Source organism: Medicago truncatula, chromosome 7 (genome assembly GCF_003473485.1).
Source record: "Medicago truncatula cultivar Jemalong A17 chromosome 7, MtrunA17r5.0-ANR, whole genome shotgun sequence".
Taxonomy (NCBI): Eukaryota; Viridiplantae; Streptophyta; class Magnoliopsida; order Fabales; family Fabaceae; genus Medicago; species Medicago truncatula.
Genome location: NC_053048.1, coordinates 36628998 through 36644265, shown reverse-complemented (window position 1 = coordinate 36644265; position 15268 = coordinate 36628998). Strand labels below are relative to the sequence as shown.

At 34.8% G+C, this 15268-nt stretch overlaps 1 protein-coding gene and 1 long non-coding RNA gene across 2 annotated transcripts; both read right to left on the bottom strand.

Moving 5' to 3' along the window:
- Nucleotides 1-7317: 7317 nt before the first annotated feature.
- Nucleotides 7318-8352, bottom strand: LOC112416351 (uncharacterized). Its single transcript, XR_003006729.2, has 2 exons — nucleotides 8192-8352; nucleotides 7318-7715 (listed from the first exon to the last, which is right to left on the bottom strand). It is a non-coding gene; the product is annotated as an uncharacterized lncRNA (long non-coding RNA).
- Nucleotides 8353-12721: 4369 nt separating this feature from the next.
- Nucleotides 12722-13903, bottom strand: LOC11408153 (F-box/kelch-repeat protein At3g23880). Its single transcript, XM_003624017.1, has one exon. It carries the CDS (start codon nucleotides 13901-13903, stop codon nucleotides 12722-12724), a length of 1182 nt encoding a protein of 393 aa, XP_003624065.1.
- Between the last annotated feature and the right edge of the window lie 1365 nt (nucleotides 13904-15268).

Below are 15268 nucleotides of genomic sequence, written 5' to 3'. Positions count from 1 at the left end.
GTAATGGAAGATTTATGTTGTTGAGACATGAAAATCACATTTAATTCATGTATCACAAACAAAATTGTTTTTTTTTTTTTTTTTTTTTAGAGATTTTTATAATATTGTAAACATTTTTAAAAAACATTTGAAGGGTACACATGACCTCACTAAAGTAGAGACAAAAAATGGTGGTGGAAAATATTTAGACGGCCAAAATTGAAATAAAATTGTAGAGGAACTAAACCAAAATTTGAAATTCTTTTAAGGATCAAAAACTTATTTAACCTTTTTTTTACTCTATGTTTGGTGTTTTTAACAAAATCAGTTATTTAATAAAACTAGTTCAAATAAGTATTAGCTCTTGTAATATGTGTAATAATTATTAATTTAGTCATTTGGCTCACTCATACTAGAGAGATTTAAATAAAATATTTTACATATTACATGGACCTATTCCAATATAAATATATGTTGCAAGGACTAAATTATAACAAGGGCCAAAAATAAAATGTTTAGAAAGACGGATTTCTTTTAACGATAATAAAAGAAACAATTAGTATATTTTTAAGGACCTCTGTTGTTTTGAGTTAGAGACTACTTTTTTTGCCGGTATGAAAAATGTAAGAATTACTTTGAATTTTTTTTTCTTAGAGACTAAATTGGAATGATTAAAATTGTGAAAGACCAAAATGAATTTTCACTTCTTTTTTACTAGAATTTGTGACTTTTTCATCCACCCATATTTTTGTGACCCTGTGTAACGTAATTCTTTTTGACCCCTCCTTTGATCATTATTGTTCAAGTCCATGTATTCATACCATATAAACAAGATACGTGGTGTCTCAAGTTCCTACACAACAATTGTCGTATATGAAGACAAATGATTGTATAACAATTTTTTTCGGATGGTGTGGAAGACAAATGTATTGGAATCTAGATTCGGGCAAAGGTTACACAGGAAGCAGTATATATCATATGTTGTCATTTGTGGAGCAAGTTGGTCGTTCCGACATCTATGATATAGTTTGGAACAAACGGCCCCTTGGAAGGCTTCTTTGTTTGTTTGGTGGTTGTTACACAGTCGCTTACCAAGAAAGGATTATATTATGTAATGCGTCAACAATGCTTAAATTATTCAACAGGTTAATGATAATCAAGCTTTAATAAAATGGTTTAAATAATCACCTCCCAAACAGATCAAGCCATTGCACGAACCAAGTATACGGGAGTATTCTTTGTCTTTTAACCATGTAGTAAGGATCGACATCAAGGGTCATTGTCGGGTTATCAATTAAACTGTGTATGGAGTAGGGAATTGCACCACAATCCATCTCGTATTCATCGTTACTGCCACAAACGTTGCAAGACTTGCTAACGCACCTAAATCGCATAATAGTTTTGACAGGAAGAACGGAGTAAATCTCGCTGATGAGATCGTCATGGAAGAACACCGGAGACAATGGAGTCGTGATTGTATATTCCAATATGAACACAGCGCAATTGTACCTACGAGTGTGTTTGTCCATCTTTGTTTTTTAAGATTTAATCCCCTAAGTTTTGCAATTATGTGATTTAGCTCTCCAAAAGTTTTTTTTAAGCTATTTTGACCCCTCAAGTTCACGCCCTTTTTAATTTCCTAGTTCCCCACTCACATTTTGACCAAGTCTCAGCAAAATTAAAAATTAAAAATAAAAATGTTAGCAAAACACATCCTAACAAACTCCATTCTCTTCAACTCCAAAACCTTAGCAATTCATCCTCTTAAATGTTTCTTCATTGTTATTGCTATTGTTGTGGTTGTTGTTGTTGTCGCCATTCTTGTTGTTGTTTGTTGTTGTTATTGTTGTTATTTACTTTCAATCCAAATCGATTAACCAACTAAAGCAAGTAACACATTCAATCATCAGTCGCAGGATCTAATTCTCTATATTTGAAACACAAGACACCAAGTCTCAACTTGACCTTAACTCAAGTTCACCTGTTTTTTACTTTCTAGTCCCCCACTCACATTTTGACCAAGTCTCAACTGTTGGTATAATGTTGCGAATCAGATGCTTTGTTTACCAGCCCCATCTGATGCAGACGGCGTTGACACCTTGGGTTGGGGAGGGAGTAACACTCGCCAGTTTACTTTCAGAGTGCCTATTAGTTATAAACGGGGATATTTAAGCTACAGTTGGTGATTGGAAAGATGTTGTTAGTTGTAAGGGTCCCTTTCGTATTCAAACTTTTATCAGGTTGGCTGTTCATGAGCATCGCCTCACCAATTTTTGCAAGAGCAAATGGGGAGTGTGAATTTCTCCTTTATGCACCAATTATGGGCAACATGTTGAAACTACTCTCCTTGTGTTGCGGGATTGTGTGTTTGCTATGTAGGTTTGGATCCTCCTTGTCCCTTTTAATCTTATAACTGATTTCTTTTCTGTTGATTTGACTTTTAACAACATCAACAAGTTATAGATGCTAACTGGCAGACTACTTTCATGACCACTTGTTGGTTTCTTTGGACATGGCAGAATAAAGCTATTTTTGAAAATAATTTTTCAAAAGCTAAATGATCTTGTTTGGACAATCCACAATTTCATAGGAGGAATCAATAGCTGTTCTACGAAATCGCTTCATCATAATATTCAACCCAAGGAGACTATCTATATTGGTTGGAAGAATCACCCTGCTGTTGGATGGATAAAGCTTAATAGTAATGGTACTTGCAAGGGAGGTGGAGAGATCGCAGGATGTGGCGGCTTGTTTCGTAACTTTGAAGGGAGATGGATCAAATCTTACATTAATAAAATTGGAGCTTATGACACCCTTCATGTCGAAATGTGGGGCATACCTTGGTTTGGATATGGCTTGAAAGGACTAAGGAGAGTGCTTATCATCTCATTGCAGAAAGTGACTGTAAGAGGCATGAACATGTCATGATTTTGTTATTTTAAGTAACTACTCACACTTTTTTCTAAACCTGGGTAGTACAGAGTAGTTTCTATTTTTCAGATTTAACCAATTCTGCTATATGTTCCAAGTTACTGAGACACTGCAATCTTCATCTGCATACATTTATAGGCCAGACTCATAATATGTTCTTTGAACTCATATTAGCAATCTGCACATGTTGGGATGTACAAGTTGGAGGAGGTTGTTTAACACCTTCAATTCATAGAAAGAGATATATAAAAGTTCTATTAATTTGATCCTGTCGGTCAGCATCAAACATATCGTTACCTATTTATGTTGTGGTAACAGACCCTACATCAGTATCTATTTTCATTTTTAGGTTATGTCGACCTAAAGTTGAGCTTGGAATAGTACTTTGGTAACACCCTCTTTCATGACAAATTCTTAACGACCATGTTCACCTAGATATCTCTCTCTGCATAGTCATGTAGAAAACCAATGGCCACTTGAATTGATTCGATGTGAATGTCGAATAACCACATTCACTTGATACATTAATCAAATTCCAAAGCTCCCTCTTGGATATTTACCCAATATTTTGGAGACTCTTGTCATATGAGTCTAACCCACAAAGAATGTTCTGTGTTACTGGTCATCATTTTAAAACAGGGTACACAAGATATAAAAATCAATGAATTTAAGATTTATCAAAGTGAAGGAATACAAGGTACAGATATAGTTAAACAAACATCACTCACATGATCAAACACATGAAATCAGAATAATCTCATGATAGCAATTTTATATTTAAGTATGTAGAATTCCATCGTAATCTTATATTCTTATCTTACTTAAACTAAAATATCGGACATTCTAAACCATGAAATCATCAATCTCCTTTTTACTTCATCCACACTTATAGGAATCAATCACTCGAGCTTTGTTAACTTGGTTTTTCGCCCTCACCCCTTCCATGACATACCTTCAGGTGCCTAGTAAAATTGATATGCATGCATAACCAAAAAATGTGTTGATTTGAGGTAACATTGATTTTATTTTTGCTCAGGCACATATCTTTGATTAGACAGTATTATGCATTTAATTAATTTTAAAATAACTTACTTTTTTAAATACATTTTATCAGTTCCTGCTATGTCCAAAATTAGCAGTCACTGCAATCTTCTGTTCTTGGAACTTCTATTCGCAATATGCACATATTGGGGTTCTAGTAATTTGACCACGTTTATCAAATCAAACATATCATTATTATTATTTTTAGTTCGTACATTACACATGAGGGCCTCGTCTAAGTAACATCATGCTCGGTTAATATGGTTGTACTTTAGAGCTTTCATATCATAAACAAACATGTTCATAAAAATGTATATAAAATTTCAAGTTTGAGGTAGTTCTATCACCGATTATGGTTATTATGGGTCGCTGTTCTAGTAAAACCACCACCATTTTAAAACAGATCGCCAACATAAATATTAAGTATCGGTGTCAGGGAATATAAAGCTAAACATTAACAAACACGTACACATATTTGGGTAAATATATATAGTTAAACATCATTCACATGTTTAAACACATGAAATCAGAAACTTTTAATTTCATGACATCGGTAAATTTTCAAGTATGCTGAATTTCATTATGTTGTGCTGCTTCATTACCAAGTTCAATGTAATTTTTTGCATAAAGGTTAAAGACATATGGTTCTCTCATTCTCACCCAACCCAAACACACATTCATGTTTGGTTCATATAGACTGGATGACCCTTCAACCTATTTTCATGCATCAAATATTTTAAACTAAATTACAAACCAATGGTCTTTTCTCTTGTGTGAGTGAGAATAGAGATTTCATTTGTTTTATGTATTTTACTAGCTTATAATGATCCCGTGCAAGCGGATATTATGAAAATAATGACGAAAAATAGGTATGAAATTTCAATGCATGTCATCAAGGGGAAGACTTATTCTAGTTCTAAGAATATATTGATTCTTTCCAAAATGCACCCCCAAAGAAACATCAACACCATGGGACACATAATCATGAAAATGCAGGAGTTTGTACTAGTTGCAACAAAAATGCAAACGAAGGGTCATAACAGATAACATGCATGCTCCATGCCACAAAAGTCATAATATATCTTGAAAGAGACAATTAGTTTTGCAGAATAATTTTTTCATCAGAATTCTATCGCAAATTATCTAAGTTTATTTTCTTAGAATAATCTTATCTGACTCGGTACAAGTATCTTCAATACCACAAAACATGTGATCAAACACAGAAAAATTGATCTTAACTTGGTTCAACAACATCATCTTTGAGTTGGCCTTGAGATCCTCAAAAAGCATCTGAAGTGGTTTTGCATGATTTCTTCCTTCAGCAACCCAGGACGCTAACAAAATAACCAAAAAATTTGTGAATAATTAAAAGAAATAATATAAAATCAGTCATATCATCCTAAAGCAATTGCAACCCAGGAAGAGAAACTTACTTTCAACAAATCAAAACTAAGCTTTCAACATAATCCATGGCCATGTACCAAGATATACTAGTGCTTGTTCTAACATTAGTTCTATGATCGATAATAGAACTACTTACAGAAGCTTCTGTTCGCCTTACTGTATTATCTCTCAAATTATACAGAATTACTTCCATTTCTTGACTGCTATCCAATATCAGTGTATCACCATCCTCAGAAAGAAACAAGGATTGCAAGTTAAAATGATACTTCATGAAATCAAAACTATAGTCATAATCAATTTGAAGATTTTGATAACTAATTTTAAGTAATGGAGTCCAAGAATCTTCAACCCCAAATTTCTTCATTTGCCATATAATGAAATCAGTTTCCTTGTAACAATAAGAAAAACAAAGACAGTCGCCCCAACACACCTATATTTGGTTGTGCAGGTGGCACCTCATCAAAATCACGAGGCAAGAAGTACCGATTGTATGTCTCAGTTCTCAAATCAAATGAAACAATAACAAAATTCTCAACAGTGATATCTTTAATAGTGCTGAGAATATATTGTAATTGATTTTGAATAGCCAGCCAGTTAAGAGTACTCCTGAAATACACACCATCAGACACACTAGTTGGGCCATCATAGTCCAAAGAAATAGGATCAACAGGGAAACTTTCAATATGTCTCCAATCGTTATTGCCAAAACCTAGAATTCTCGCATTGCTTCTCAGTTCACGTCGATTGTAACGCACAGCCAAAACCTTATAAGTGTCAGGAGAATCATCATAACCAAAGTAGAATTTGTAATTTCCATCAAACAAGAAAGGGACGTCTTATAGAGAATTGCACTTTTCACGAAAATACCCAAATATTGGAGATGTTATCCTGGTGGCTGGGTTCCATAAACAAAGCCAGTACTCTTTATCTTCATAGGTGAAGGAACAATCAGTCAAACAGATCAATCCATTGCAGGAACCAACAATGCGGGAGCATCCTTTGTTTTCACCGTATAGTAAGGATCCATGGAAATAGTGAATGACAGACTGTCTGATAAGATTAGTAGGAAATGTGGATTTGGTGTTGCTGATCTTCTTTTGAGCTGTAATTTCACAAAGGTGGGATCCGAAATGAGAGTGTCGCAAGACTTGCTGAGGCACCTGAATCGCAGAAGAGATTTCACTGGAAGAACGGAGAAGATCTCGCCAATGAGACCGTCGGAGAAGAACACAGCCGGCAACAGAGTCATGATTGTATGATTGCAGCCGGCAACCTGAATGTGTTTTTTTTTTTTTTTTTGTGGTGCCGGGGTTTAAACTCGGACTTTAAATGTATTATACATTATCCTTACCAATCACGGGGACATGTCGTAGAGTGTGTTTTTCCAACTTTTTTTTTTAGATTTAAAGCTATTTTTTATGATATTTTTAGGCAATTTTAAATTATTATCGGTTTTATGGGAAAAAAATATTATTACTTTTACTTTTAATATAGAAGTTTTTTTGGTGAATCTTTTAATATAGAAGTTTGTAACTATATAACTTTTATGTTACTTTTAATATGTGGAATCATATATCTTTTATTCTAGATTCTACAAACACCTATTTAGCTCAAACTCCACGTATAATCCTTTAAATATCCCTTTGAACCTTCAAATTCACAAAACTCAATCATTGTTTGAGCACAGAGAATCCTTTTTTGACTGAAATGTCTGTTTTTGTCTACTAATTGAGTATTTTGCACTTTTGGGAAGGAAAAAAAACAAGTTATAATGAACCACTTTACTTGATTTTGATACAGAAGCCTAGTTGTGTCATATGAAACTGTAGGAAAAGATTTCATTAAAAAATATTTATGGTTTGAGTGTTTTGTACCATCATAAGATTTGACTCTTATTATGTGTGTTTAACCACAATTAATCTTCAAAGTTATTTTCATCATTTGAAAACAGAACACACAAGGTATCAAAATCAATGAATACAAGGTATCAAAATCAATGAATAAGGCTATGCAGGAAATAAGATATGCTTGTATATGCCACAGCCTCTACTGTCTCATTTGAAGACTTATTCTAAGGTACCAATTAGTTTTGCAGAATAACAAAAGTCAAACTATGTCTAAAGAAATAATTTTCTTAAAATAACATAATCCCAATTCACATACACAGTACCTAATTGGCATGTGCATGAAATATCAATATGAGGACTCAAAACAAGTATCTTCTGTGCCACAAAACATGCAATTAAACACAACAAATATCTTCATTTCCTTCAACAACATCTTTGAGTTTTGACCTAAGCTCCTTCCTCAAAGCATTTGAATTGCTTGTGGATGATTTCTTCCTCCATCAGCCCAAGAAGCTATTAACATAGCCAAAGCGTATGTCATGAAATAAAAATTTAGACATACATTAAAAATTGATAAAGGAAATTTTGTCATATGATCCAAAAGCAATTGTAAGTAGATATATATCAATCAATGCTTCAACAGAATCAGCATAAATGATCGTGCGTGGGTGTAAACAAAATCAAAGGTGTGTCTGCTACTTCAATGTCCTATCTTGTCAGGATAACTTCTACTAATGCAATTCCCTCTTTTTTTATGTCAAAGATATGTCAGCTCGATCGTAAGAGTTTGACTTTCTAACTTTAAGTGAAATGGTTCAAATTAAAACTGATTCATACAATCTATTCAACATTATGAAATCAACATAAAATCAATCTAAGCCATCATAAAAAAGAATATTCACAAAATCTATTATATATTTTGAAAACAACATATAAACATTATAAGTTAAAACTAGTTTAAACAAGTAAACCATGGGAGAGGAACTTACTTTCAAAAAATTGAAACTAAACTTTCAACATAATTCATGATCGATTCCCAGGCAACATAATCTATGGTCCTATCATCAGTAATAGTTCTACTAGCAGTAATGTGTTGGTGTTTATACGTAACTCATAAAATAGGAAAGGAAAAACTGAAGCTTTATTGAATAAAAAAACTACTATCAAAATACAAAGCTGTGATTTAAATAAAAACAAATACTAAGTAACTAACTCCTAATCTTTAGCCACTACTTTATTAGCTAATTTAAAAATTGAAATATTAAAACAAATTCTCCTAAAGACTTGGTCAATCAGTGCAACTGGCAGTCACAACTGCTGATACACACGTTCAACACTCCTCCTTGTATCAGTAGTTGGATATTCCAAGTTTCTCCCTTAGTAACTCAAACCTGCCTTTTGGAAGAGCTTTTGTAAAGATATCTGACAGTTGGTCTTCAGTCTTGCAGTACTTCAAACACACATCACCATCCTTTTGGACATCTCTGAGGAAAAATAATTTAATACTAAAATGCTTTGTTTTACCAAGAAAGACAGGATTTTTGGAGATGGCAATGGCTGCCTGGTTGTCCACCATTACCTCAGTAGTTTCCTTTTGCTCTAAATGTAAATCAGTTAGAACTTTTCTTAGCCACAAGGCCTGATTAACAGCTGCTGTGGCTGCAATAAACTCTGCTTCAGCTGTTGATTGTGCAACAATTTCTTGTTTTTTTGAACTCCAAGAGAATATCCCTGTCCCAGAACTAAAACAGTAGCCTGAAGTGCTTTTCATGTCATCTAAAGATCCTGCCCAATCACTATCAGAGTAACCTTGCAACTTGAATTTTTCCGATCGACAGAACTTAATGCCATAATTTAAGGTTCCCTTGACATACCTCAACACTCTTTTTGCTCCTTTGAAATGAGATTCTTTAGCACAGTTCATGAATCTTGAAAGAACATTTACAGCATACAAAATATCTGGTCTTGTAGTTGTAAGATACATTAAGCAGTCAATTAAACTTCGGTAGAGTGTTTCATCCACTTGTTCTTCTTGAACATCCTTGCATAGCTTCTCCTTTGGACACATAGGAGTGTTCATGCTTTTACAGTAATCCATATTGAATTTCTTTAACATCTCTTTTGCATACTTCCTTTGACAGATGAATATATCACCATTTTTCTGCTTAACTTCCATGCCAAGGAAATAAGACATTTCTCCCAAGTCTGACATCTCAAACACTTGCATCATATCATCCTTGAACTGTTGAATCAGTTCAGCACTACTGCCAGTAACTAGGAGATCATCAACATATAAAGAGATCACCAAAAAATTAGCTTCATCAGCTTTGATATATAAAGTGGATTCACTTAGACTTTTAACAAAGCCTAACTGCACTAAGTACTCATCAATCCTGTTGTACCAAGCTCTTGGAGCTTGTTTCAAACCATACAAGGCCTTCTTCAATAGATAGACCTTATCTTCATGCCCTTTCACAACAAAACCTTCAGGTTGCTCAACATATATTTCTTCCTCTAGAAATCCATTTAAAAATGCTGACTTGACATCAAGATGACATATTTTCCATCCCTTTTGTGCTGCAATAGCTAACAACATTCTAATAGTATCTTGCCTTGCAACTGGAGCAAATGTATCAAAGAAATCTACTCCAAAAATTTGAGCATACCCTTTAACCACTAATCTGGCTTTATGCTTGTTGATTGATCCATCTGCGTTTAGCTTTGTTCTAAACACCCACTTCACCCCTATGAATCTTTTGTGCTCAGGCCTTTTAACAAGTTTCCAAGTCTGGTTTTTATCAATCATGGTAAGCTCCTCCTGCATTGCAGCCCTCCATTTGGGATCTTCTTTTGCATCCCAATATCCTGCAGGTTCAAGGACTGCAACATTGCATCTTTCATAAACATCAGAAAGCAATCTGGTACCTCTTACAGGAGGATCATCAACTAACTCATCTAGATTTTGCAAAGGATCAGCTATTGGCTTATTTTCTGTATCATTCCAGTTCCACTTCTCATTCTCCATGAACTGCACATCCCTGCTTATCAAAAATTTTCCTGTGTTAGGTTGGAAAACTCTATAAGCTTTAGATGTTGAGCTATAACCCACAAATATACCAGGTTCAGCTTTCTTATCTAACTTGTCTCTTTTAATTTGTGGCACATAAGTAAAACACAAGCATCCAAATATTTTAAAATTTTTCAAGAGAGGCTTGTAACCATACCAAGCTTCAAAAGGAGTCTTTCCGTCTACTGCTTTGGTGGGAAGTCTGTTAAGTAAAAATACAGCTGTGCTTGCAGCCTCTTCCCAATATTCCTTAGGCAACCCTTTCTCATGAAGCATGCATCTGACCATTTCCATTATTGTCCTGTTCTTCCTTTCACTCACTCCATTTTGTTGAGGGGTGTAAGGAGCTGTAAGTTGATGCTCAATGCATGCCTCCTCACAGAACATAGTGAATTGTGTTGATGTGTACTCAGTGCCATTGTCAGACCTCAAAACTTGAATCACACAGCCACTTTGTTTTTCAATCCAATTCTTAAATCTCCAAAATACCCCAGCAACCTCTGACTTGGACTTGAGAAAATAAATCCAGCACATTCTGGTGTAATCATCTATAAAGACAATGTAGTATTTGCTCTCATTAAGTGAAGCTGTTCTTTGCGGTCCAGCCAGATCTGTGTGAATCAGTTGCAGCTTCTCTGTTGCTCTCCAGGTTGCTTGCGTGAACGGTAATCTTACTTGCTTACCATACTGACATACCTTGCAGCTTGGTAATTCAGCATCTAAGTGAGGCAAACCTTGAGCCAAATTCTTTCTTTGCAAATTCAATACTGCTGCATGATGAAAATGGCCTAATCTTTTGTGCCATATCTCTGTACTATTAACAATAGCTGGATAAGCTATTTGCTCCTCCTTCATTGGATCAAATGAAAAACTTTTGCTTCTCATTTTAATGCTGAAAATTACCTTATCATTGGCATCTTTGATCAAACATTGCTTATTTTCAAAGATGACTTTAAATCCTTTATCTCAGGTACATATAAAACATCAGAAATTAGCTTTGTACCTGTGCAACTTTCAATGGCCACGGTTCCTTTTCCTTCAACAGCAATCAGTTTACCATTACCGATTCTGACTTTTGATATTTGTGATATGTCCAGCTCTCTGAATATTTCTTTATCATGGGTCATGTGATGGGTACAACCACTATCCACTAGCCAACATTCACTTGAGCTACTGCTTGTAAAACATGTTGCTACAAACAACTGCTCTTCCTCTTCTTCTTCTTCTTCTTGATCTTCAGCTTGAGCCTCATTACTTTGTTGAAAATTGCTTCTGCAAATTCTCTCGTGATGCCCAAGTTTGTTGCACTTGTCACACTTCACATCAGGTCTTCTCCAACATTTGAAAGGAGGATGACCGAATTTTCCACAATGCTTGCAAGGAGGAAATTCTCTATTTTTTTCTTCATTTTTGTAGCTAGTGCTTCCAACTGCTTCTTGTTTGTTGAAACTCTTCTTATACTTATTTCCCATGCTCTTTTCTCCTTTGTTGATTTTTAATTTAGCTTGTAATGCTCCTTCCACTGATCCTTCAGACCTTATCATTCTTCTTTGTTCTTGGGCCTGCATAGCATTTACAAGCTCCGCCACGGTAAGCTTTGACATGTCCTTGGTATTTTCCAAGGAAGTGATGGTTGCTTCAAATCTTTCAGGGACAGTCACGAGTATTTTCTGAACTATTCTTGAATCAGACAATTCAGAACCAAGCAATCTTACTTTGTTAGCAATGCTAATAAGTTTATTTGCATACTCTTTAATTGTTTCAGACTCCTTCATCTTTTGCATCTCAAATTCTCGAATCAAATTAAGCGCTTGCATTCCCCTAATTCTTTCATCTCCTTCATATTCAGTTTTGAGGAAATTCCATATTTCAAATGCTGATTTGATGGTCATAATTCTGGTGAAGATTTCTTCTGAGACAGCAGCAAACAAAGTAGCTCTTGCTTTTGACTTTCTTGTTTTCCTTTCCTTGTGATTTTTTATCTGAGCCATTGTTGGATTGTCTGACAAAGGAAGAACTTCGTAGTCCTCCTCAACAGCTTCCCAGAGGTCATTTGCCTCTAAGTATGCCTCTATTCTTGCTGCCCATATATGATAGTTTTCACCATCAAACACAGGTAAAGGTGGGGCTTTGTAGGATGTTTCAGAATCCATCTGATTGATGAAATGAAAGGTAGTGTTTAAGCTTTTATGGTGGGTTTCACTCACTTCACTCACAAGTCCCTCTAAGAAGAAGGCTCTAGATACCAATCTGTTGGTGTTTATACGTAACTCATAAAATAGGAAAGGAAAAACTGAAGCTTTATTGAATAAAAAAACTACTATCAAAATACAAAGCTGTGACTTAAATAAAAACAAATACTAAGTAACTAACTCCTAATCTTTAGCCACTACTTTATTAGCTAATTTAAAAATTGAAATATTAAAACAAATTCTCCTAAAGACTTGGTCAATCAGTGCAGCTGGCAGTCACAACTGCTGATACACACGTTCAACATAATGTTTGTCCGCTCTACTGTATTAGATCTCCAATTATAGAGAATTGCTTGGAAATCTTCTAGGATGGATTTCAGTATCAATGTATCACCATCCTCAGAAAGAAGAACCGGCGCCAATTGAAAGTGACACTTTGTAGTTTCAAAACTATAGTCATAATCAATTTGAAGATTATGGTAACTAATTCTAAGGAATTGAGTCCAAGAATCTTCAACCCCGAATTTCTTCATTTGCCATATAATAAAATCAGTTTCCTTAGAATAAGAAAAACAAAGGCAGTCCCCCAACACACCAACAATAGGATATGCAGACGGCACCTCATCAAAACTTGGAGGCAGTCGGTATTGATTGTATTTCTCAGTCCCCAAATCAAGTGAAACAATAACAAACTGGTCAACAGTAATATCCTTAATATTGCTTTCAGGATAACAATATTCATTATGGATAGCCAACCAGTTAATAGTGCCACTCAAATATACATAATCTACAACAGTGTAAATTTGAAGAGGAACCGCAGGAAAACTTTCAATATTTCTCCAACGATCATCACCGAAATTGAGAACTCTCACATCGTTTTTCAAATGAGCATGAGAGTAACTGAATGCTACCACTTTATAAATGTCGGTTGAATCATCACAACCAAACATAAAACCAGAATGATCGGATCCAGAAAAGTCAAAATCACAGTCAAAACTTTTAGATGTTTCCCTAGTGGATGGATTCCATAACAAGAATCCGTCAAAAGAATCGAGCAAACAGATTCCATTGCAGGTACCAACTATACCAGAGCATCCTTTGGCATTTAATTCATAGTAAGGATCAACCGTAAGGTTGAAAGATGGGTTCTCTATTAAACTACGTATGGAGTAGGGAACGACAGTGCGATCATACTCAGATTCATCGTCACTTCCATAAGGGGATTCACCTTGGGTATATGTGAAGTGATCCGTGATCAGTGTGAAGAATGGATTTCGAGCTTTTGATCTCTTGAGATGAAATTTCACAAAGGTGGAATCAGAAATGAGAATGTTCCAAGAATTGCTAACGCATCTGAATCGAATAATAGATTTCACAGGAAGAACTGATAAGACCTCAGTGATGAGATCATTGGGGAAGAATCGGGCTGATTTTGTATTCATGGTACCACTTCCGTAGATCTAGGTTCGATCAGGACTTTTGAGTCAGACTCTACTCTACGTAGATTTTAATAATAAAATGATACTGAAAGAGGTTTTTTTAGATCTCACATGCACTCTCGTACTTGATTTGACTTTACTCTCTGTCTAATGGGTTGACCGACACCAATATGGACTTCCCCATAAGGTCAACATATGGTATCATAGCTCGATTTGACTTTGTGAAGAAGCAGAAGTGGTTCTTGGTGGTAGATCTCACATGCACTCTCGTACTTGAGAGAGATGTTAACATGTCAACTATGAGTTAAAGTTCTATATCAGTTACAATAGTACATGTTGAACAACATATAAACGATATGACACATATACCTAATTTCTTAAGGTTTATGGTGAAAATGCAGTGTCAAACTCACTTGTGTGAATTATCATTATCTAATGGGATGATCAAACTCACGGTAGGATCCCTCAAATGTCACAACATAATGAATTGTTCTTTTAGTTTTTAGATGTCATTTGTCTAATTGATTATTTTAACATAGTTTTTTTATAAGTCATTCTCTTTCATGTGATTTTTTTCATTCAACCTCTATTATTTAAAATTCATTCAGTTTTGAACTTTAGTGGCACGTGATAATGGAAAACTACATGTATGTTATGTTAAATTGACAAAATACATGTTTATTAGACATTTAAAGTCATGTTACGTTCTTTTATTTGAATTTAATTTTTTCGTAAAATAATTAATCAAAAATATCCGACTCCTTCAACAAACTCATAAATTATCAGAAACTCACTATTATCTATGCTTGGTGAAATGGGGGAATATGTATAAGGTTTGTGGAGATGATCTTTTGCATGGTGCAGAGGTATGTTTCTTTCGGAGATGGATTTATCTAATATTCTTTTGGTGTTGTTGGATGGTATAGGGTTGTGCTAAGAGGAGGATAAGTGGGTGTGGCTTTCGGAATAGTGTTGAGTGTTTACGGTAAAGTCCATGTACGAAGTGTTGGTAAGGTTGTTTATAGTAGATGAAAATTTTTCTCGCTTACAAGAGAAAGTGTATGCTATTCATAGAAGAGTCCGACTCCTTCTAAGGGTGGTGAAATTCTCTTGAAAGCTACATGATGTAGTATCAAAAGTAAGTATTTTTGTGTATCGTCTCCACATGGACTAGTGCGATATTCAAGTCGTTCAACAATCGATATCGTTCTAAACTTATGATTCAAATGATTTGATTGATTAAAAACTAATCTAAATTCGAATCTAGCAATAAAATTGAGACGAGGTAGGGTAATTCACGCATGGGGTTAGAGTCGTTGACCAAGCATTAAATAGTGCACTCTTATGATCGCTTAAACAGATTCTAGC

What these genes read in the sequence shown, in the direction of transcription:
- LOC11408153 (XM_003624017.1), bottom strand. Translation starts at nt 13,903, where the DNA reads ATGAATACAAAATCAGCCCGATTCTTCCCCAATGATCTCATCACTGAG.